The sequence below is a fragment of the Anguilla rostrata genome, chromosome 17 (assembly GCF_018555375.3).
Source record: "Anguilla rostrata isolate EN2019 chromosome 17, ASM1855537v3, whole genome shotgun sequence".
Lineage (NCBI taxonomy): Eukaryota > Metazoa > Chordata > Actinopteri > Anguilliformes > Anguillidae > Anguilla > Anguilla rostrata.
This window is the reverse complement of record NC_057949.1, coordinates 19,087,324-19,110,993: the sequence shown is the minus strand read 5'-3', so window position 1 is coordinate 19,110,993 and position 23,670 is coordinate 19,087,324. Positions and strand designations below refer to the sequence as shown.

At 49.5% G+C, this 23,670-nt stretch overlaps 1 protein-coding gene across 1 annotated transcript in view; it reads right to left on the bottom strand.

The window, feature by feature from the left end:
• Nucleotides 1-2,139: 2,139 nt before the first annotated feature.
• LOC135243682 (protein shisa-8) overlaps nucleotides 2,140-23,670 on the bottom strand; it is a 41,961-nt gene continuing 20,430 nt past the window's right edge. Inside the window, exons 3-4 of the mRNA XM_064315672.1 lie at nucleotides 13,270-13,395; nucleotides 2,140-9,166 (exon numbers count right to left, since the gene is read on the bottom strand). Of these exons, the coding sequence (XP_064171742.1) occupies nucleotides 8,718-9,166; nucleotides 13,270-13,395 (575 nt within the window). The 3' untranslated portion in view covers nucleotides 2,140-8,717. The remainder of the gene's footprint in view (nucleotides 9,167-13,269; nucleotides 13,396-23,670) is intronic.

Below are 23,670 nucleotides of genomic sequence, written 5' to 3'. Positions count from 1 at the left end.
GACGATTAGCTCGTCTGTGTGGTTTAGTGCCGCTCGGTCGGGGACTCGGGAAGGGCCGGCCAATTCATCAAAACAGTCTCGTCCAGCTCGCGCCCGTGGTTTCATTAACCCTTTCATTTCCTGTAAACTCCTGTCAAGGGTGTGCTTGGCGAACGGGTGACCCCCTTATTTCCCCTCTCACCACTTACCCCCCCCCCACTCCCAAAATGCATCCGAGGGCAGCTTTCAGCCCTAATTGAAAACTGAACGACTGACCGCGCAGGTCTCCCAGTGAAGTGTTCTCATTTCTCCGGGCTAATTAAAAGCTTCGCTCGCAGGCCCGTGCTGATGTGTGGGGTTCTGCCGCGTAATTAATTTTCCGTACAGGAGGAATCCATCAAGTTTACGGCCTTTATCGCCACACGCCCCCCACCCCTGGCTTCTAAACCAGCTGTATCGATTAGGAGGCGGCCTGTGGAGTACTCACGGATTCCCTTGGCAAATCCTCCCACTAAAATTTTTTTCCTTTGCTGTAACACACACTGCATAACCTCCCACACATGGCGATGGTTTTTAAAAGAGGAGGAAGAGGATGAAACGAGATATAAATTGCTGTGTGAATTGGGCCTCGTTGTGAAAAGGGGCAGGCGAGGAACAGTCATTGCTCTGGGAGACCACCAGAGGGCAGTGTGGCCCTTGAGAATAAGTGTGCGAAGTCCTTCTGTCATGGGAGAGAATATCCGGCCAGATATATACACTGCGCTTCCTCGCGAGGCTGGAGTTTAATTGAGTTTATACATGTGGAATGGGATGATCGATCCATCCATCTATCTAATGAAGTCTCTATCAATTTCTGTCTCCCACCCCCCGCTCCACCCCCCTACCCAGTGAACGTGATTGATGTGGCGGACGCCAGACCTGACACACTGACTTACTGACGACATGGAGCCACCGACAGGCTGAAGCTGACGGCCCAAAGCCCGCTGGAACCTGCCTGATTCATACACCTGCAAAGGAGCAGGCCTCGGTGCTGACCGCTTGTCTGCGGCTAACCCGCCGTACCGTGGCTGCTGGGCAGTGTTCGCGGCCGGTTCTTCGTTTGGCTCGGTCTCGGTCTATGCGCTCTTTTCTCTATTTCGACTCCTCCGTCTGCACCCTCCGTTTCTCCGTGGAGTCTGCGACCTCCCTGGCTGTGGGCTGACAGCTGCTGGGAGCGGAGGGAGGGGCAGAGAGATTGATAGAGCCATCATGGGCAATGCGCAGTGGTAGAAAAGGGGGCTGTGGGGCGGGGGGGGAGGGGGGGGCGTGTTAATGGATGACACCAGCCTATGCGCCCCAACCGCTACGGCTGTTGGCTGTCGTAAACCCCTGCCCCCTCCACCCAGGCATGAGCCGCTTCCATAGCCCCAGGCCCCCCGACAGTCACACAACTCACGATCAATCAGGGCATTAGCGGTATTAGCATTGCGGTGCTGCTGTGGCCAGCGTCGTTCATCTCGGCCATACCTGGGTTCTCCGTTCTTGTTCTTTGTTCTCTCTTTGTCTTTTGCATTCTTTCTGTGCACACTCTTGTCCCCCATCCTCTTTTGTCCTGCCCCCCATTGCTCCTGTATTCTGTACATAGTCCTCTGCCCTGATGTTTTCTCATATTTCCAGCCCACTTCCTCTTATTCCGTCTCACTGCCAGGTAGCTGCGTTTAACTCACTTTTGAGAAGACTCATGAAGACGCACACACACACACACACACACACACAATGTGTGACAGCTTTATGAAGACATATACACACACTTGAGATGCTGTATGAAGACACATATTCATACACACATACACTTGAGATTTAAGACTTGTGTACTCACACTCTATGCTGCTTTGCAAAGATGCAGATACTGGTGCGCGCACACGTTTGACGCAGGTTTATAAAGACATAGATATGCATACACACTCACGCGCACACACACACTAGAAAGGACTATAGAGACCTACATATCTGTGGCATTTTAGCCGTCTTTGTTAAAAACACTTATACACAGTTGTGACTGCTTTATTAGGACACGTCCCCACACACACACACACACACACACACACACTTACACTCATACAGACATACGCGATTGAGAATGATGAGTACACACACACAAATCCACAAAAAACGGCATCATTTTTCTCATACAACTTTTATTTTTTAATCAAGTTATACAAAGAACACTTAGTAAGGTTGTTTCTATAAAGAGATGCTTAAAAAGTCAAACAAACTTGACTTGTTATCCTTAAAAATAATAATCGGTACAACATAAACTTCATCATCATCCTCATCAGCCTCAGCATCCTTATTGGCCTTTTCCCTATATAGTCTGGCAACTAGAAATCTCAGAAGCTTAAACTGGGCTTGGTCTAATCGATACTTGGCCGAGACACATCTGGGTTGAGTTGGGTCACTACTGTAAATGACGTTGTTGGTGAAGGTTTACTGTTCTTTGCCAATTAATTTAAAGCAGTGTTCCTGCACGGTGATGGGGATGCTGATCGGTAGGAGGTGCAGCCAAGGTGTCAGTGGCGCCATGCCGAGTGCTGACGCACTACAGAATTCCACATTGAATCCTTGTGTGATGTCACACAAGGTTTCATTGTCTCCCCACATACTGTTACTGCTACTGTTCAGTGTTTATATGTGCCACCCTCACCTGCTTGAATTCTCTGTGGTGAGTTCAAGTGATCTAATGAATATTGCTGCAGTAATTCATAAGCGTACAGGGGGTTTTCGATACGAGTGAAGTTGTGTCACATTCATTACCCCAGCTCCATCACCCAGATTGCAGAACGAGAGCAGTGACCTCTTCCTGACAACTGTCCGGGTCGACAGTACTCCCATAAAAGATAATTTACCATCTGAGATACAAGCGTGTTTCAGTGGACTGAGGGACATGTGTGTACGTTTGTACTGCACTGTACCACAGCCCTTGCTCTATGACAGGAACTGTTGCTTTAACTAAAGTGGCATGTTAAATAGCATCACATTATACCTTCCTCTAGGGGCTCTGACACTTTGTTTTTCCCCCCCTCCCTAGTGTTTTTTTTTTTTTTAATTTACATTTTTGCTGAAACTGTTTAACCGGAGTGGCTCAGGTAAATTACATTTATTCAAGGTTAAGCTAACGGCGCCCTGAAAGGGCGTTTGAGCCATCTGGCCGCGGGTTCGGTGCGCTAATCGCCGCGCGGACCTGCGCGTGTCCGTACGCTGGCGGCTCTGAGACAGACGCGGCCGTGCTGTAGGCCTGCCCGCCCTGCTTCTGCCTAAACCCCTGGTTCCTTATGCCTGCTGAGTCCACTGTGGCGTACCTGCGGCTGGCACGGCCAATCAGGGGTGGCGCTTATATTCTATTAAATGTCCGATTTCCATCCTCTTTATCAGTAAATGTGCCGATCGAATTAGGCTGATCGAAGTGATTGATCATCTGTGGTTGTTTTTGCTTTTGTTTTACGCTACCAGGGGTTTATCTCTACCTGACCATGGCACCTCTAACACGACGTTCCGTCCAACCTGTACGCCACCTAGTCGTAAAGGGTTCGTCTTTTTATATCCTGCCCCCGCACCAATGGTTCTCAAAGATTGTTTTGTCGATCTCAAAAAATACATCTGTCGCATTTTTGGTCACTTTTGTTTTCCAACTTATGGGGAATCCTGCCAAAACAGAACGCTTGTCCAGTCGAGTTTGTGGAGTATATCACGCAAAAATGTGCAACAAAGATGTTAAATTTTCAGGCTGTCCACAGCATGGATGTAAAATAAGATAGATTTTTATATCTTCAGTATGGTCCACAGGCTAGTAGTGCACTGGCCCAAACAGATCAGCAAAGCTTTAACCCAAACCACACCCAGTATAGCAAAGCGTCCATCAGCTCCACATTAGATAAGGTCATTTCTCTATCGATAAAATCATTTCATACCGTGGAAAGAACATTTTCATTAAGTGAAAACATAATAACATTAAGCATTTTAAAAACGCATCAATAATGGGCAATTTTAACAAAGCTACATATTTCGTGTACATGTAGCATACAGTAAATCTCGTTATAGAAAGGTAAATTTACAATACCAAAGTACCGTATACGCTTAACATTTTATATAGGATAGCGGCAATGTGTGACATTTTAAAATTGGTGCAGTGTATTTTGACATATATTACAAATTATCCCTTGTCATTATAATTTTACTCTTAGCATAGTGTTTTCATTTTAATAGGTTTCTGCCACAGCTGGGTAATGTCGTCCACTGAAATCCCCCAGGGCATACGTGTGTAAACATGTTTATTTATAATGTACACATTATTTACACATTTTTTAATGTAAATATTTAACTTTTTTGCTCTATTCTTTACCCTGAACTGGTAATAAGGAATGGCATAGTCAAATGCATATGTAAACAGAAAGTGTTTTTAAGAGCTGCTAGAGGGATTATTTTCCATTTCCATCATTACAGAAGAAGCTGTAGTTATACTGCCCCCTCCCCCAGCAAATCCACGTTAAGTGCCAAATGCCTTGAGTTCTTAGGAATGTCTGCATTTGGACTGACTTACGTCCCACAGCCTTTTTGATGTTTAAATCGCACGTTTCTTTTTTGTTAGTCTGTTTTCGGTTCAGGTAGACATTTTAAATTCTCACAGATCAAACGCAGCTTCAATCCTGACTTGTATTTCAATGTGCTTCTGCGTAAGAGTACTGGCCTTCTTTTAGCACATCTACGGAGAAGCGTCTAGCCTGCTCTTGTCAGAAAAATGTAAAATTTTCTCAGATCAGAATTTTCCAAAATATTTCTGCCAGATAACAACCCAGTAATGTTCCCAGCCAAATCCGAAATGAAGCTTTGAGCTAACAGACTCTGACACTACAATCTGACTGACCCTAAACATAGACAATATTTACTTCCTTGCCAAAAATAAAATAAAACACACAAGTTGCATTCAGTTATTTTAAAAAGCCCTTATATAAACCAAGTATTTAACAAAGTTCATTTGCTGGCAAATCGTACAGTATGTACATGAGTGTCCATCAATCGAACATACTGCCAAAAGCATTGGAACTGCATGATTTACCACATACTGTATTATAGCTGTACAGAAATTCAAAATTTGGTCTCATCTGTAAATGATGCTCTCCTACAACACTTAAAATACAATTTCTATGTGAACACATACATGTATGTTTTATATGTTCACACTAACTGGAAAAAAAAAATCACAGACGTCAAACACTGCAGGATAAATCGCTGGACGGGAGCAAATGCATGGTTTTACGTTCAGAATCTGGAAGCACTTCAATTGTATCTGCCAATGCTATGTTTTTGATGCATCAATCAAAATATTAAAAAAAAAGAATATATTTATATATTGCTAGAGATAAAAACTTGCGTTTATATGGCCGGTTACGTTCAGACCCCTTTGCGCTCCAGTATTAAGGGTGTTTCCCCAAGCTGCTCTTCACACAGAGCAGTAAAAACTCGGTACGCTCCTTCGGGGAGTTCCACGTGGAGTCATTGTGTTGTACGGTGTCGTTTCTTCCTCGGTTCTAAGATGAGGCAGTCTGGACCAGCGACCCCATGATGGAAGTAAGGAGCCAGAACAGAGGAGGTGATCAGTGAATGTATCACTGCACCCCAGTGCCTTGAAGAGAAACCCTCACTGTACCTAGCTCAGTGTGGAGGAAGTCAAATAACCAATCAGGCAGCTCCCTTATGACAGAGGACGTGTCCGTTTCCTGCGCTAGCTATGATGTCACTTCCTTTTTCTGTACCGTCCACTCAGCCCTCGTCAGATTGAGTGGGCTTTCTCCATCCCTAGTGACCCACAGCCCGAAAGCTTGTCCCACACAAGAACTAACGTGACCCTGCTTTCTAAATTAATCACCATTTTCTTTCGTTTTTCTCTTCTCCTCTTCCCAAAAAAAATCCTCTCAGCGTTCCTGGTTGGACCTATGGCATGCTGGCCTGTTAGCCGGGGGTTTGGTGGGAATAAGAGGCGGGGTTTCTGTTTCAAAATGGAAACCGGTAAAAAGAGGCCTGAGGGCAAAGGGCTGTCAGCGCGTGACGATTGGTCCGTTTTAGGGGACGTCCTTCCTCCTCTGGTCACGGTCCACAGTGCCCGCTGCACCGCGGCGGTCTGTTACCTGACCGCAGCGGTGTCGTTTGCATGAAACATCCCAAAATCCCAGTCGGCCAATCAGCAGGAACCCTGTCCTATTGCTCCCCGTTTCCCCAGTCAGGAGTCTAGCAATCTGCTGTGCTTCGGCTGCTCTGGCTCACCTTTGAAGGACCAGTGTAATCCCCCTTTGAAAGCCGAGGCGGATGTGTCCTTATTGCTTATGAAAGTACATCGTATTGCTTTGTGTCCAATCCAGGCTGTGCCACTGACATATCCCGTACAGGACCTCCCACAAAGGGATTGGTTGGAGGAGCAGAAGCATTCAACATGGATGCTGGCTGACTGCGCGCTGACAAGACCTCCCAGTCCACATTGTTTTGGCATTTGAAGACCCACAATGGAGGCTCCTATCCTTTCTCTCAGCTTTAATCAAATAAGTGACGCTTTTCACAGAGACTGAATTACACCCGGTGCAGTGTAATGCTATTGGAATCATGCATACTGTGCGCCTGTACCTGCCTGCGACAGCCGCCGAAATTCTCTGGCCCTGTCTGCGACCCTATGACAGCTCGTCTGGATGTCATAAGCGGTCATGCGGTCTCATGAACACTGTCGTTGTGCCGTGGTCCTGACAGCACTGCGCGGGTTACAGAGAACTGTCACCCTGAGTCCGGCAGGCACTGCGATATCCTAACCACAAAAACCCAGATCGTGCATGCTACTGTATCAGACGGTCGTCTGCCATGCTGTCTGTGCGCTGTCATTAATTAAACTCGCCCCCCTCTGTGCCCCCCCCCCCTCCTTCCCGCCCCCACAGGGGCAGGGAGTCGTGCGTCTGTGAGCAGCTTGGAAGATCGTGCGGGTACGAGCGCCAGAAGGTTCTGCGATCAGTCACGCTGTCTGCAGAAAGGGAGGGCCAGAGGGGCGGAGTCGGAACGCGTGCCGTACGTTTTGGGTAAACTGCCGGAGACGCATCGCTGGCACCGGCTCCACCCGTCTGCTCAGACCCTCCGCCAACAAAAAAAAGAAAACTTTACCGCCCCACGCCGCGGTAAAGAACAAAAAGCAGACCGAGGTCGAGTGCTGGCATGGACGGACTACGACCAACCATTGACCCCCAAACCACGGCGAACCATGGTAACGGCACATGCAACCGGTGTAACCGCGGAGACTGTTCCGAAAGGTTCCATGCAAGTGAAATGGTGCTGGGTGCTGAAACGGCTCAGGGGTGTCCCTCAGTTTGGGCTGACCATCGCACTCCTCCCTGCCTCCGGAATGTCATCCTTCTGTTTTTACAGAGTGCTTCCACCTCCTGAGCCTTAGCGTCTGAGCCTCAGCATGGCCCCTAGCCTTTATATACAGGAGAACAATACATTTATGCTAAACATGTAACATCAAAATGTCAAAAGGTCAATGTCAATATCATAGTCATAATCATGTATGCAAAGTTCATGCACCATACTTAAAATTCTGCAAGCTTTAAAGTGTTTTTTTTTTCTTCTCATTTGTTAATCCCATAAAACTGTATATTTCAGTTCAGATTCCTGCAACTCAGCTGCTGTCAACGGTAGGCCCCAATGCCTTTAGTCCAAGACTGAGCTCAGGAATAATCTTACCTATTCCCTAATCTAACCTATTCCCTGATCGCAAATCCCCAACAACGACATCTTCGATTAAGTGTGACCCCGAGTCTAGGCCAGAAGTGATCTCCACACGAGCACGGTGATTCATCTTCTCCGTCGCCCTCTTCTTCACTGGCCCGTGGGCCGCGCCCCAAATTGTTTTACCCCTCACTGACACCGGTGGCTTGATTTAAAGCTGTGTTCTGTGACCTTGTTCATACCTGTACAGAACGTCCTTTACTCTTCACGCGTCACAGACCAGTTGAGGGGGAAAAAATGGAAAAATCTTATGGTAGCTCTGCGGGCTGACAGGGCTGAAAAGGCAGCGTATATCTCTCTTCCCCCGGAGTCCCGCTCGCCTGGTCGCCCCGGGTCCCACGCACTCTCATGCAGCTCTGGTGTGGATTCGGGAATATCTTTCCCACCTTTCTGCCTGCACCCCCACCCCTTCCCCCGACCCAGACATTTGTTTCGTTCTTCTATATGATTTGCAGGGGCAATCCTTCAGGTGTGTCGTATTGGAAGCTCATCAGAGAGGGCAGGATCATGGCATCGTCCCTGCCGGTGTGGAGTTGAGGTGTCCTGGGGGGGCGGGGGGTGGGTGGTGGTGGTGGTGGTTGTCTTCAGCTCTGAACAGGCAGGCTCAGAAACACAAAACACTGACAGCATGGGGGAGACTGGCTCACAGGGAGGTTGGGGAGGTTAGAGAATCCAGACTGAACATGGACCAGGGAAAGACGGAGAGAGGGTGATTTAGCGCATGGAGTGGGGTGGTAGTGTGGGCCGAGGCTAATGGCTTGTTAGGCTGAAAGGGGGCGGGCGGGGGGGTGGGGGGGGGAGCGCTGTTCATTAATAATTACAGGTAATAAAATCTGGGGGGGGAGGTCACATATGACTGCTACTCGCTCACTCCTCCACATCTCCCGTCGAAACGCCGGAAGTCGCTTTCCCTCTCTTTCTCTCTCCCGGAACGCCTGTTCTCACACCGTCACCTCTGTCTTGCTGTTGGTGGGAAGCCCCTTGTTTTTCTGGTGCTGTGAAGGGTGCGACGTGTGCCCGTACCCCAGGGGCTGAGAGAACAGCTCCGGGAGCGTCTCCACGCTGTACTGCCTCCTGTTGGAGAAGGCCTGGTGGCGGCTGGAGGGCTGCCCCAAGTTTGAGGGTGTTTGCTGGGCATGGCTTTTGGTGGGATCCCAGGCTTTGAAGGCCGAGCTGGAGGTGAGCGGGTGCGTGTTGGTCTTGGAGATCTTGGGCTTGGCCAGCTGGCTGGGGGGTATGGTGATCGCCAGGGGGGCGTGGATATCGGGCGGCGGGTGGAAGGGCTTGTCCTTGGGGTGGAAGGCTATTGGCTGGAAGGTAGGAGGTGGAGCCTGATGATGGGAATAGTCAATCATAGGGTAATTCTTGTAGTAGTCTCTGGAGCTTGTGTCTATGCAGGAAGGGTTCAAAGAGAGAAGAGAATGATAGACAGGTGTTAGCAGTATGCTATTCTCTTTCATTTTCAAGACAAAGCACCTCTCAGTTTCCTGTCTTATGTACAGTCTTGGAAACATCTAGTGAACAGCAGCTGTGTTTCTTCTTTATACAAATAAGGTGTAAATTAGACCGTATCAGTGGCAGTACTGTAGTATAGTTTTAGTTATAAATAGTGCTACATTATCAGTCATTACTCCAGTGTTTGTAAAACATACTCCTGGGGCCTCTTGTGTAAATTGTCATTCCAGTTGAGCTTTTAATTGGCCACTGTAGGTTTGATTGAGCCGTTTATGTGTGCTATAAGTTCCTTTGTGATAGAAATTCTGTTGGACCTAAAATGCAGTTTGCATTTCTTAAATAAGTAAATATATTTTACTCCATCCGTATTGCTCCAAAAATACGATCTATGGCTCTTTCTTTGGGCCTTGGTGTGTCCTTTTGGAGCAATTTGGACTTAACAAAAACCAGAAACATCTCTGACACTTCTATATTAGCTCTTACAAAAAAACTTACAAGTCCATATGTGCACAAAACAGTACGGTATATTTCTGTAAGGGCTGGTTGCCTGTGCTTGAACCGGAGACTCAATTTTTGAGGAGCGTTCTGCAAGGGTAAATCCTCTAACGACACATTGTTATTTTGCTATTCTGAAGTGGGCCAGCGTAGTATGATTACATTTCATGTCAGGTGTCAGGAAAGCTGAACTGCTGAAGATGGCCGCACAGAACAAGGCATGCCAGTGGGCATCCGAAAAAGCTCCGCCCACAATAGGAAGAAGAGACAGAAAGAAGACATCTCTGAATGGGGGGGGGAAACACATAGAAGCAACAACCGCGGCTAACAAGTGAGCGGGACTTATTTGAGCGGAGTAAAAATAGTCTTGGGCTGAAGTGTCTTGTCGGATTAGCACAGAAGTCCTGAGTGTTGCTCCTCCGTGGCCTCCAGCCCGAACCCCTCAGACACTAACAACCTTGTTTGGCTCACTGTTTTCTCAGTTATGTTTTTTTTAAATTTTATTTATTAATAAATGTTCCCCCCCCCCCTCCCCCCCAGGCCTTTCTCCGTTGATCAGGTTTGAGCTCCAGAGAGGAGAAATGGCAGCTGTCGAGCCAGAGCAGGTATGCTGGTACTCATACATATGGTTATTTATTTTATTTTTTTTGAGTGGGAGTGAATGGCATTGGGTAGATTAACTGCACGCATGTGTGTTGGGCTGTACCCACAGTGAGAGTGTATATCACGCAGGCGATAATGGCGCCTTCACCATGGCCAGAAATTACAACCGCTTTGGCCAGGGCTCTGCATGGAATTCTGGCCAAAACTCTGGCTTTAGAGGACTTCTAAGGACACGGGAGGAGAAATGAGTGTAATGTCCTCACAATGACTGCTGATTTGCACAGGTAGTACAGGAAAGTCCCCGCAGGGAATGTGTGCGTGTATGACGGATAAGCGGGGCACTTGTCACAGTCTCCATCCTATTTCTCACCCTCGCTACTGCATCGGTTTCTCTTTTCCTCTCTTTCTCTCTCTCTCTCTCTTTCTCTTACCCGCGCCCAAGCGGAAATTCGCAGGTCGTTAGCATTTGATTAAGATTTAATTATGTCTGTCCTGATCCAGGCCCTGCTGCTGCACCTGGCAGAAGTTGGCCCGCTCCCTCTGTTCCTCTCTCCTCCACTCCTCCCCCGCCTCCCTTCTGCCCTTTCTGTGACTTTGCCCACACAGTTTTGTTTATTGCCCCCTTTTATGGGTAATTCAGTGGGTGGGGCAAAAGAAGGTTTGTACATGGTGTGTGTGTGTGTATGCACATATGCACAAGTGTGTGTGAATGTGAAAAAGTGTGTGTGTGTATGTATATGCACATACATGCACGTGTGTGTGTGTGAATGTGAAAAAGTGTGTGTGTGTATGTATATGCACATACGTGCACGTGTGTGTGTGTGTGTGTGTGAATGTGATAAAGTATGTGTGTGTGTGTGTGTGTGTGTGTGTCTGCATGTGTATACGTGTGTTTCCATCTGTCAGCTCAATCAGTGTCTGTATGCTCACAGGTATTCAGCAGAGGCTGGAGTCTGTGCATGTTCCCATACTTTATCGAACGAACATTCCCACAATGCACCACAGCCTCCGCCAAACATCACCGGGATTTCCAGCACTCGGGTGACATGCAGAAATGTAAGCATAGGGAAGCGTCAGTATTTCGTTAGCCCTGGGAATAACCTCTGGGCCGCTGGGAGTTCATGTTTCTGTACCCCGTCGCTGCTACGGGAGATACGTCTGCTTTCTCTCCGTCTCTGGCAGTGACGGTAAAGCTGGTCGCCCTGTACACGAACCCCCTTTCACAGATCTGGTCCTACGCCTTCACTGTCGCTGTTCCAACGACTCATTTTGCAGGCGGTTTAAAATTCTAAATCCGAATCGGGCGATGTTTTGAGCAGCGGTGACGTACGCTGGAAATTGACTATTTCTCGCTGTGTGGTTCCAGGTCCTGATTGGGTAAATCCTTACACGCTTCGTTATACGGTGGGGTTGAGTCAGATCGGATGACGCCTTCTCATTTTACCACCCCTCGCACTTCCTGCTCTGTGAGGTTTTTCATTTCTAATATTAGCGGTTGAACAGAAGTTGGTTTGTTTGTGCTTACGCAACAAAGAGGAGGGGCCTGAAATAAAGAAAAAATACATTTTGATGTCTCGGTGGCCCTCATCAGATTAGCCAAATGTTTTAGGAAGGCTCAGACTGAAACGTATTTTCACCTAATTAAAGGGTTTTTTCTTTTTCTTTTTCAAATTTTCATTTCATTTTGATGTCAGAAAAGCCGTCTTAAGCAAGCATTTCTCTTGGTGTGGAGCAATGTGATCTGTTGAGATTACAGGCTTGCGAGTTAAAAATTTTGCGATGTTTGTATAAAATGGGCGTGGCCGCTGGGCCTGGCTCCCCAGGCTGCCTCCGTTTTATTGCATAATCGAGCCAGGTTATTGAAGGAATTATGTAACGATGTTGGCTTTTCACTGAGTTTGATATTCTAATATGTGAAAGCGGACGGTGGCGTCTAAGTGCTTCCTGTCTGTTTGTATACACGTTGGTGGATATGTATATTGAATATCTTTGAACAAGCACCAATGTGCCCTTGGTAATGACCGATGTATGTATGTGCCCATTGGCAAGTATCTTTGCCTCTACTGGTTGTCTGGATATATCTGCTGTGCATGCGTGCACGTGTGTGTGTGTGTATGTGTATGTGTATGTGTGCATGAGTGTGTGTGTGTCACTGCAGCCTTGAGCCTTAAATCCTCTTCACCACAGGAGGGGATGATGTCACTCAGTCTTTCTATCAGAAAACTGTCACCACTGACATTTCACTCCTGTTGAAGGTCTGGGTCCTGTCTAGTATTGATGTGCATGCGTGTGTATGTATGTGCGTGTATGTAATGTATGTGTGTGTGTGTGTGTGTCCGCGTGTGTGTGTGTGTGTATGTGTGCATGTGTGCGTGTGTATGTGCTTGTGCGTGTGTGCGTGTGTGTGTGTGTGTGTGTGTATGCGTGTGCGTGTGTGTGTGTGTGTGTGTGTGTGTATGTGTATGTGTGTATGTGTGAGTGTGTGTGCTTGTGCGTGTGCATGTGTGTGTGTGCATGTGTGTGTATGTGTGTTTGTGCGTGTGTGTATGTGTGTGTGTGTGTATGTGTGTTTGCATGTGTGTATGTGTGTTTGTTTGCATGTGTGTGTATGTGTGTGTGTGTGTGTATGTGTTGTGCGTGTGGTGTGTGTGTGTATGGTGTGTGTTGTGTGCGTGTGTGTGTGTGTATGTGTGTATGTGTGTGTGTGTGCGTGCGTGTGTGTGTATGCGTGTGTGTGTATGTGTGTATGTGTGTGTGTGTGTGTGTGTGTATGCGTGTGTGTGTGCGCGTGCGCGTGCGCGTGCGTGTGTGTGTGTGTGTGTGTGTGTGTGTATGTATGTGTGTGTGTGTGTATGTATGTGTGTGTGTGTGTGTGTGTGTATGTGTGTGTGTGCTTGTGCGTGTGCGTGTGTGTGTTTCCGGGCGAGCTGCAGTGCTTACCCACAGCCTTGAGGGAGGTGTACTTGTTGAAGCCCAGCCCAGGCATGTTGAGGTTGTTGTGGGGGTGAGAGAGCGCCATCGCTGGGCCAAGCGGGGGGTGAGAGGCGTTGTTCAGGTGGTTGTGATCTAGGAAAGAAGAAAGAGAGTCGGAAAAAGAGTCAATGCAGAAACCTGGTCCCAGAATCCATTGCGGCTCATGTGGCGGCAGGGTTGCATTGCCGCCCTTCTCAGCTCTGTGCATGCTGGGATAGAAGCCGTGGTCGCAAACCTCAAAAGCGAAAGTATCTGAACGCTAAACCGCGAGCGTTTTCCTTTTTATGCTCGTTCTCAGTGGTACGCTTTCCAGACGTTCCCTATTTTCACATTTCCTCCCGGTTCTGAAGGCTCGAGCTTAAGCCTCTTTCTGCGCCGCGGCGCCTGCCGATAATTCGGGAGCCGTGCCGACGGGCACGGGCTGTCCCGCTGAGCCATTGGCTGAGCGGCGGCGGCAGTGCGCTGTGCTCGGCGAATCGCGCGGGCCGGCCTCGCATCCGTCTCGCAGCGGGGTCCGTCCTCTAATGCGCTGTCTGCTGAGGCTGGGTGCGCTGCAGATCGTCACCACGTGTGTGTGTGTGTGTGTGTGTGTGCGCTCGGGCTACCTGTGGCCAACCTGTGCGGAGCGCATGGAGGGGCATCCCATTAGGAAGAGTGAAAAACTGTAATTCGGTTGTGTTTCTGAGGGAAACTGCAGTGCTGGCTTTTCTGAGGACACTCAGTGATTTTATATTCCGGAGCGCACAGACACGTCGACGCTGTTGGGAACGCTGCTCTGTGCTTCAGCTGCCATCAACCTGTCCCAGATTTTAGACATGCCTGTTTCTTAATCCTGCTATGGCATATCTGTCTTTCTCTCTCTCTTGCTCTCACTTTCCCTCTTTCCTGCTGTGTGTGTGTGTGTTTTGTGCTTGTTTGGGTGAGTGTGTGTATGTGCACGTTTTTGGGTGTGGGTGTGCATGCACGTTTTAGTGTGTGTGTGTGTTTGTGTGTGTGTGTGTGCATGCATATGTGTTTGGATGTGGGTGTGAGTGTGCATGCGTGTTTTGGTATGTGTGTGTGTGTGTGTGTGTGTGTGTTTGGGTGTGTGTGTGCATGTAGAGAAGGATCTAAACTGCCAGTCCTGCAGGGTTGTTTCTGTGGTGGAAGGATCCCTCAGCAGGAATCAGCCCTGATGATTTCTGACTTGCACTGGTAGAGAGAGAGAGAGAGACACAGTGCACTGAGGGGGAATAGACTTATATGGGCCATAATTTAATGCACTGTGTGTGTGGTCTCTGTGTGTGTGTGCGTTAGTGTGTGTGTGTGTGTGTGTGTGTGTGTGTGCGTTAGTGTGTGTGTGTGGTGTGTATGTGTGGGAGTGCATGTTTGAGTGTGTATGTGTGGGAGTGAGTGTAAGTTATAAAATTAGACGGTAGGCAGTTTCTGCAGTGTACTGGTGCCTGCAGTCCGGGGCCCTAATCCTCAGTGTGAGAGCATGTGAGCCGTTCCCAGGCATAATCAGCTTATTGCACCAAACTGCACATGGAGGAGAGCTAGCGGAGAAGAGGTCTGTGAGATGGAATGAGAGAGGGAGGAAAGACAGTGGAGAGGGAGAATCAGAGTATGACTAATAAATCACAGAAGATGATGAAGGTGCAATATTATACAATGATAATAACAATACAACTAATATTATAATTCTTGCTGATGTTTCAAGAAAAACGTTAACTTTTTATCCAATATGCGTGTGTTCTGTATGTGGAAAGCTTGCTCTAGTTGTTCTGCCAGTGAAGCGTCATTAAATTGAATTGCATTGGAGGCAGAGAGGCAAAGATGCGGAGCCAGAAAAAGTGCAGTGTTCTTTTATAGGCTGCGCTGTTCACCAGGTGATTGGGCGGCTTTGCTTTGCTGCAACACAACAGAACAAATTGCCCCTGACAACATTGGTTCTTAACCTCTTTCTCCTCCTGAGCGCAGACAAACGCGGCGTTCGCCAAGGTGTCGCGGCGTTGCCGTGGCGAGAGGCGGCCGATGGATGGGCACGCCGGCGGACGCTGCGCTCAGCGCCCGTCCTGGCTCCGGAGCCCCACTTTCGGGACCGCGGCCTGCTGCGGTGGCCGGGACGGGTGCCAGGGAATTCTGTCGATGCAATTAGTGGATTTTCACCCCCCGCCCACCTTATGTCCCCTGATGGTTAGTGGCGGCTGTGATGATGGCGTGGGGCTGTAAGATGTCGGAATGAGGGGGTGTGTCTTTCCCGAGGGCCCACTTCTTACCCAAGGGCCCACCTCTTATTCGACGGCCCACTTCTTACCCAAGGGCCCATCTCTTATTCCAGGGCCCACTTCTTATTCCAGGGCCCGCTTATTATTCAAGGTCCTGCTTATTATTTATCCAAGTTGGAGATTCTTAAAATCGGATATAACATTGGACTTTATATTGGACCATGAATTTAAAAAATCTATAGAAAAGCAGAGCATTGCATTTTTTTTAAAGAGCTGATTGCTTGAAAGGGTATAATCACCATTTGGGTTTTATAAGTGGAAAGCCCTGTGGGACACAATTCCCCAAATTTCTTGCATCTGATTACAACGATTGATTTTGCAGCATATTTTAACATCTCCAAAAAATCATCTTCCCTAAAAATAGTTTTAAATTGCACAAAATGAATGTGCCTGACCTTTAATCTCATCACATTTCCATATGCATTTCCACACGTTCTATCGTAGACGATGGATAATTACAAGCTGCACTTCGGAGGGGAAAACACGCCCGTGTTCTCCCAGCTATGGATTCCCACGTCAGGATATCGACGCAGGGATTCAGCGTCCACTCCGCAGGTGCACACCCCAGACCTGAGATTATTAATTATTGACTGGCGCGCGCGTGAGGCCTAACGCCGTCCCTCCAGCGTGCGTGTCGGAGAGAGAGAGAGCCGGCGGCACAGCTGAGACCTTTCCTCAGGCGCTCCGTCGCTGAGGGAGACATCCAAGCAGGAGAACAGCCGATGCCAACCTGCGATGGTGCGATAGTGCTAACTCTGTCGGCTGCCTAATCGTTTTCCTGTCACTATCTGGATCTCAGGAGAAATACAGAAAATGACAGATTTAACAGGGAGGTCATTCAGGGCTGTGCTGACAATAGACCCATTTTCTTTTTTTTTTTTAGATCTCTTTCATTTCTTAGAAGTCGTACAACCGCAACTCGGCAAAATTATTAGCGCGTGATAGCGCGCCGCGGCGAACGCTAATTCGTCCGTTTTTTTTTTTTTTTTTTAAATGACCAGGCAGCCTTTTTGAGATGAGAACCACTCGAGGGTGGGAGTGGGAGGGCGGGCGCCGCTGAAGACGCGTTACGCAACTCCCCGACGGCTCGCGCCGCGTACCGAGCCTTAGCCATCGCCGCGGCGCTACACAGTCTCCGCCCGTTCCATTAGCCCCGGGCGCTCCGCACCTCCTCTGGAAACAGGGCCCGTTGCGTTTGTGATGTAATTTGACGGTTAATAAATGCTGACGGGGGGGGTGTTACCTACAGTGCAGTTTTTGTCCCTCTCCACTCCCCCCCCCCCACATGAAGTGCCATCGTTAGGCCTCCTCGCTGCCAGCATGTTCTCCTGCACTGTAGCAGTTATGTCACTACCACACACCGCCAGCCACCTCAGAACCCATATCTGTGACACTCAACAGGGCACGGGCCAATGTACTGCTATACACACACACGCAGATGAGCACACACACACACACACACACACACACAGACACACACAAACGGTCGCACATGTATGCATGGCCTACATCAGTGTTTCCCAAGCTTTTTCCTTCTGAGTCACTCTTTCCAAATTTTCAGAATTTCAAGGCACGCCGCTCAAAAGCTAGCGACACACTGAAGCTGATGTGATGCTTCAGCGCTTGGCCGAAATATTCTTTCAGGGTTGTAAATTAAGCAACATTAATTTTAATGACTTTTATTTTGGCTATTGTGGGTGGTATTTCTTAATTTAAGTTTTTTGGGCTTTTACACTTTTTAAAAAGCGTTTTTCACACGGCACACCTGACCTCTCCTGACGGCACACCAGATTCTACGGCACACCAGTTGGGAAACGCTGGCCTACATGACGACGCACACATACACTCGAACATGATGAAACGCATATTCCGCACATACAGACACGCAGCAGAGCTTCACTGATCGATTAATGTCCCTGATTGGCCAGGGATTCCACCTTGGGGATCAGATTTGGACCTGAACGAGAACGAGAAGCCTTCTTAGCATTCCCTGTCAGCGTCTTCAAGCCCTGTAGAAGTGGTGTGCAGTCAGACCGCTAGACTCCAAATCTGGCGGGGCACAGCGTCTCCTGGTTGTTAATGCGGTTCTACCATTAAGCGATTTATTAAAGTCATTGGCTGGCTGAGGAATCCACACGCCTTGTTTTCAGTGCTTGATTTGGCCGCTGATTGGAAATAGGGCGGCGGTGTAGCGGGATTTACGCTCGCGGCTCTTCTGAGGTAGGTCTCCATTCCCAGGCGGGCTGCTGCTGTTGCATCCGTAAGCAGCGTGCTTCACCCGAGCCGCTTCAGTAAAACACACAGCTGTGTGAACGGGCTCCGTGTGAAGAACGCGAGCTGCATACGCCATTCTGGACAAGAGCCTCCGGTAAATGACGAAGGATAAATGAGCAAACCTCAAAAACCTGCGCAACCCTCCGGTTCGTTTCTTCGGTAGGGCCGTGTGTGAGTCCAGGGGGGGAAAAGAAACGCTGCATAAACTAAAGTCTTTTGCGCGTCCAGTGTGACGTCCCATTTCCACATTTATATGTATGTAGGCTACATGCATTTTAATTTCTGCCAGGGAATGCATTTGCGTAATCGCATCGCTGACGCGCAGCCTGGTTCTTTCTAGCTCGGCCATCCTTTGAAGCGTTTGGCACAAGTGTGCGGACATCACCTCCAGGAACGTTAGTGTAGATCTCTGCCACGGCCGGTGGAGAACTTTGGGACTCGTGCCATGGTCGTGGGGGGAGGGGGGAGGGGGAGGGGGAAGGGGGGGAGAGGCAGTAGGACTGGCCAAACTCTGTACGATTAAGCAGAAGGAGTTTCTGTGTGTTTCCCTCCTCAGTAACAGACTGGGAGGAGCCTGTGTTTGGGAAGGAGGTCACTGTTCCCCGTGTTTTATCTTATTTTCCCCCAAGAAGACAGTACTGTCCTCTTTTGCTGCATACTACTGCGAGATCTGTTGTGTCTGATTTCCCTCCCCTGACGTCAAAAGCATTAACGCAGTGGTTCGCCAGACAGGGGGTTGCAAGCTTCATGTGAAATTACTCTCCTTTATTCCTCTTCACTGGCAGTCAAACCAAGCACTGCACCAGTCAGCAGACATGCAGGTATTTCTCATATCTAGAAAAATTGCTTTATTGCCAAATTTAAAAATATGTTACATGTTACATATGGCTGCATTTAAGAGAGAAGTGGAGCACAGAAAGCATACTGGCTCACAAAGTCTGTGTTGGGGGTCCCCTGCTTTAGGGTAAGCGGGTCCCCTTGTTTGTGTGGTGCGATAATGAGGAGGCTGGAGCACAGTCCCTGTCTACAGTCTGTCTGCCCTGCTAAAGCTGTGGCTGGTGTTAGTGCTTATGTTAGCGCTTGTGTTTGTGCTTTTGTTAGCGCTTGTGTTAGTGCTTGTGTTTCTGCTTTTGTTAGCGCTTGTGTTAGTGATGGTGTTAGCGCTTGTGTTAGCGCTGGAGTTAGCGCTGGTGTTAGCACGTTAGCCTGGGCTGCTGGTCTGTAAGCACGCGCTGGCGCGCTGACGTGCTGCAGTGCAGTGCACGTAGGTGAAACGCAAGGATTGGGTGTTCCCAGGGCTCTGAGGCCACACGGTTCCCCGCTGGGGGACGTGGGAGCGCGTCTGCACGGGGTACGGGGGGAGTCGGGGGCGTCTAGGGGCTCCACGTGCTGCGGACATCCGCTCAGATCTGGTGCAGTGGACGGTGGCTCGAACCAATGCCCCATTTCAGACGCTGATTGGTGCTACGCTGCAGACCCATTAAACCGCTGCAATCTTTTGACCTTCAAACGCAAGCCAAACCCTCTCAAGCCCACAACCAACCCCCCCTTCCCCCCTTGTTTTCCTTCCTTGGATGGTATCTCCCAGCAACAACCTGATTTACATTGTGACCGACTGGGTCACTGCACCTGGGGGCGAGTGGAGGGGGGTGGAGCAGGGGGGAGGGGTGGGTCTGGGGGTTAACAAGTCCTTTCACAGATTTGTAATTGACAAGTGTAACAGTCAAGCTGCAAGTATCTTTGTGGACCCCGAGGGAGAGGGAGAGAGAGAGATGTGTAGAGAGAAAGAAGAGAAAGGTGAGGATGAGAGGAAAGTATATCACGGTGACCAGCTGCTAACCTGTCAAAGAGAATAACACTCACTTTCTCTTTATGTCAGCTGAATCTGTTCTCTCTCTCTCTTTCTCATTCTCAGTCTCTCCCCCTCTCCTTTTTAATGTCTCTCTCTCCTTTCTCTTCTCTATCTCTGTCCTGCTCTTCTTTTTGTTCTCTTCGTCCCTCCCCTCCCTCTCTCTCTCCCTCTCTCATTCTCGGTCTCTCCCTCTCTCCCTCCTTATAATCTCTCTCCGTCTCCCCCCCTCCCTCCTTCCCTCGCTCCATACCTCCTGCTGCTGCGCTCAGGGCTGTGATTTGTGGCCCCCCCCTCTACGCCATTCGGGCTCTTTAATGTGCAGCAGCAGTGCTGTTCGGGGAGGGACGCCGGTCTTTGTGTTAAGTGCTTCTCGGTGCACGTCAGGTGTAATGTACTGTCCCGTTCCCTCCATCTCTGCGCCATAATCCTCTGTCATTATTTAATGAAGCTCTGCCCCCCCCCCCCCCCACTGTCAGGAGGCTCTTTCAGAATGAGGCGCAGAGACAAACGGAAGCGCGCGGGAAAGACGCGCCGCGCGGGACAGACGCGCTCCTCTCGCTCGCTGACGCACACGCTCCACGTTAGCCGTGCGTTGGTCCCATGACGCGTGTGTGAGGGGACCGAGCGGCACAAGCGCGTTTACATGGAGAACAAACACAAGCTAATGTGGAGGTATGGCTGGTCTACAGCCAGTATGACACGCACACACACACACACACACATAAACAGGCATAAACTCACTACGCGCACGCACACACACACACACACACACACACACATAAACAGGTATAAACTCACTATGCGCACGCACACACACACACGCACACACGGACTCTCATCCTGTGACACACACAGATGCACAGCCCTGTGGCATGCCTGACATTTCCTCCCTCTGTATGTATTCTATCCGTTGACCTTTCAGTTTCACTGGAGGAGACAGAAAGAAAGAGGGAGAGAGCGAGGGACAGGGGAGAGAGTAAACAAAAGAGTACATGTCTGAATGGGGAGGAGTAAATTCCAGTTCTATTTTTCACTTCTATTCATTTTACAGTATTCACCCCAAACCTCCCCTCCTTCTCTCTATCTCTCTATCTTTCTGTCTCTCTCTCTGCACCTTCCGCTGTATATCTCTCTTTTCCATCTCTCTTTCTCTCCCCCTCCCCCCTTCCCTCTCTCTCCTCGGTGGGCTAAGTAGGTGAAATTGATGGATAAAGTGCCTTCTCTGCGACATGTTGTTTTGCAATTTAAAAGCGCTGGGGAAATGGGACGCGCGTCGTCTGTTTGTTTGCGCTTGCCGTCGTTTGTCTCCAGACGAAGGCGTGAGCGGCACCTCCTCGGTCACATTAGTGCTTCTGCTGCGCTGCCTGCGTCTCTCCGAACATCTCGGGCCCGATCGATACGGTCGATGTGACGCAAGCGCTGGTCGGCCGTTCCGCAAGGCGTTGTCTTTCCAGGCGCCTTAACTGTCCACATCCTGTTTTTGAAGATCACTTCCTCCCATGTTTTTTTTTTTCTTTTTTAAGTTGGACAGCCCTTTTGATTGATAGCGGCTTCGTTGTCATTCTACCGTAGTCGTGGCGCTTTGATTGGCTTTCTGCGCAGGTCTGTGGATAGCCATCGATACTACACCTGTTCCCCTCCATCACGCTGCTACCCCTTTCGGCGAGATGAACCAGAATCGACCATCTTTTTGGGCCTCCAGGCTCAGAGACAGATCGACTCTGTCATTGTCATTGAAACGTGCTTCACGACTGATGGGCTTAAATCTGGATTCTCGGATCACCTGCTGCTAGCTGCTACCGCAGCATTAGCATTCCAGGGTCTGTTGCTTTTAATGGACGGCATGCCTGACTGAATCTGCTGAACCATCAAATGAAGTATCAGCCTTCTTGATTTTCCTCACTGCACCTCCCTCTCTAACACTGAGTCTGTGGCTGTGCGGATCAGTCTGTGGCTGTGTGGATCAGTCTGTGAGGATCAGTCTGTGGCTGTGGGAATCCTGCCTGCCCTGCAGGAGAACAAAAGGGTGAAGTGGGGCGCGGTTTTGACCACTCTGTACACCCCACAATCTGGGGTGTGTTCACCTGCAGAGCAATCCAGGGAGACTCCAGCATTCTGGGGCAAGTTCTCCCATCTGGCTGATCAGGTTGTCATCGGGCCAGAGCCGGCAGGTGTGTGGGGCCAGCGCTGGTGTGTGGAGCCAGCGCTGGTGTGCGGGGCAGGCGCTGGTGTGTGGGGCCAGCGCTGGTGTGTGGGGCAGGCGCTGGTGTGTGGGGCCAACGCTGGTGTGTGGGGCCAGCGCTGGTGTGTGGGGCCAGCGCTGGTGTGCGGGGCCAGTGCTGGTGTGCGGGGCAGGCGCTAATGTGTGGGCGGCCGCCCTTCTGGGCCTGGCCTGAGAGGGCGCTGCTCATTATTTTGGGATTAGGGAAAGCGCTGGTGTGCACCACCCTAATGTCACCACACCCGCCGCGCTCCGCAAATGCGCAATGCGGTCGACCGCCACCCGGACCATCGCGTGATCCGGACCGGGTCTGATGGGCATCGCCGCGTCGAAGCTCCGGGTCGATTAAAACGTGCGCGCTGCCTGCCGCTCGCTCGGCCGTCCCCATCCGGCCCGGAGATTTTAAGGGAGCGAGGCCGTCGATCCGCGACTTCGACGCCTCAGCGTTTCACCACATTTACGCGGCTAAAAACGCGCTGTTATCGGTGTCATCTGCAGTAATGGATCATCAACCCAGATCTTTAAAAAACTGAAGAGCACGGGGGTTTGACGGCTGTCAGCAGGACGGGTGTGCTGTCCTGCTCTCTGGTAAACGCTCTTTGCTGTCTTCCTAAAGCCTGTAAATGGCGCCGGGCTTACAGGCTTTGGGCTGATGGCAGCTCTGTGCACATCTGGGCTTAACGTGTAAACCTGCAGACGCAGCAAGGGCTGTCTGCGCAGACGGACTGCCACCTGCAGACACCTCGGTGTGTGTGTGTGTGTGTGTGTGTGTGTGTGTTTGTTATAGAGGGGTTGATGTGCTTCTGGCTTTGTAAAGACAGATGGGGAGGTCAAGAGGAGGGGTATGGGGGAGGGGAGTGGCAGAGCAATGATTAAACGTTTCCACTTAACACACACACACACACACACGCATGCACACGCACGCACACACACACACACACACACACACACAAGCACACCACACCCCACGCACACACACAAACACACACACACACACATACACGCATGCATGCACACACACACATACACACACACACACGCACACACATGTTCGCGCACACACGCACATGCACATACACGCACATACACACACATACATGCTGACGCACACACACACACACACACACGCACGCACACACATGTTCGCGCACACACGCACATGCACATACACGCACATACACACACATACATGCTGACGCACACACACAAACACAAGCACACACACACACACACACACAAGCACACACGCTCACTCACTCATACACGCACACACACACACACACACAAATACACACATAACACTGGTTATAATGGCATTCTTGGTGGCTCTAATTCCAAGATTATTCATATGCTTCCAGTACATTTAAAATCTGCACACATCCCTGTTGAGTACTTGCCATAACAAATCAGCAAAAAATCTCATTACCAAAAAAGGTGTTAAATATCTGCTTCATCATCGTCTTCACTGTTAGGAAATGGAAAAGGGTTTCCATGCTAAACTCAGTTCTGCAGCTAAGCACTGGAAAACCCCTTAGAAAATAGTGGGAGAGCTGTCCATGGTTCTGAAAACTTTGGGATAACGGTGTCCTCTAAAAGGCTAGAGCACCATTCAGAGGAAGTGGACTGTGAATACTCTTATACGTATCAGTGAACTACATGCAAACACATGAACACAAACGCAATCACACACTCATACCCGCGCGCACACACACACACACATGTGCACGCCCACACACACAATCACACATACACAT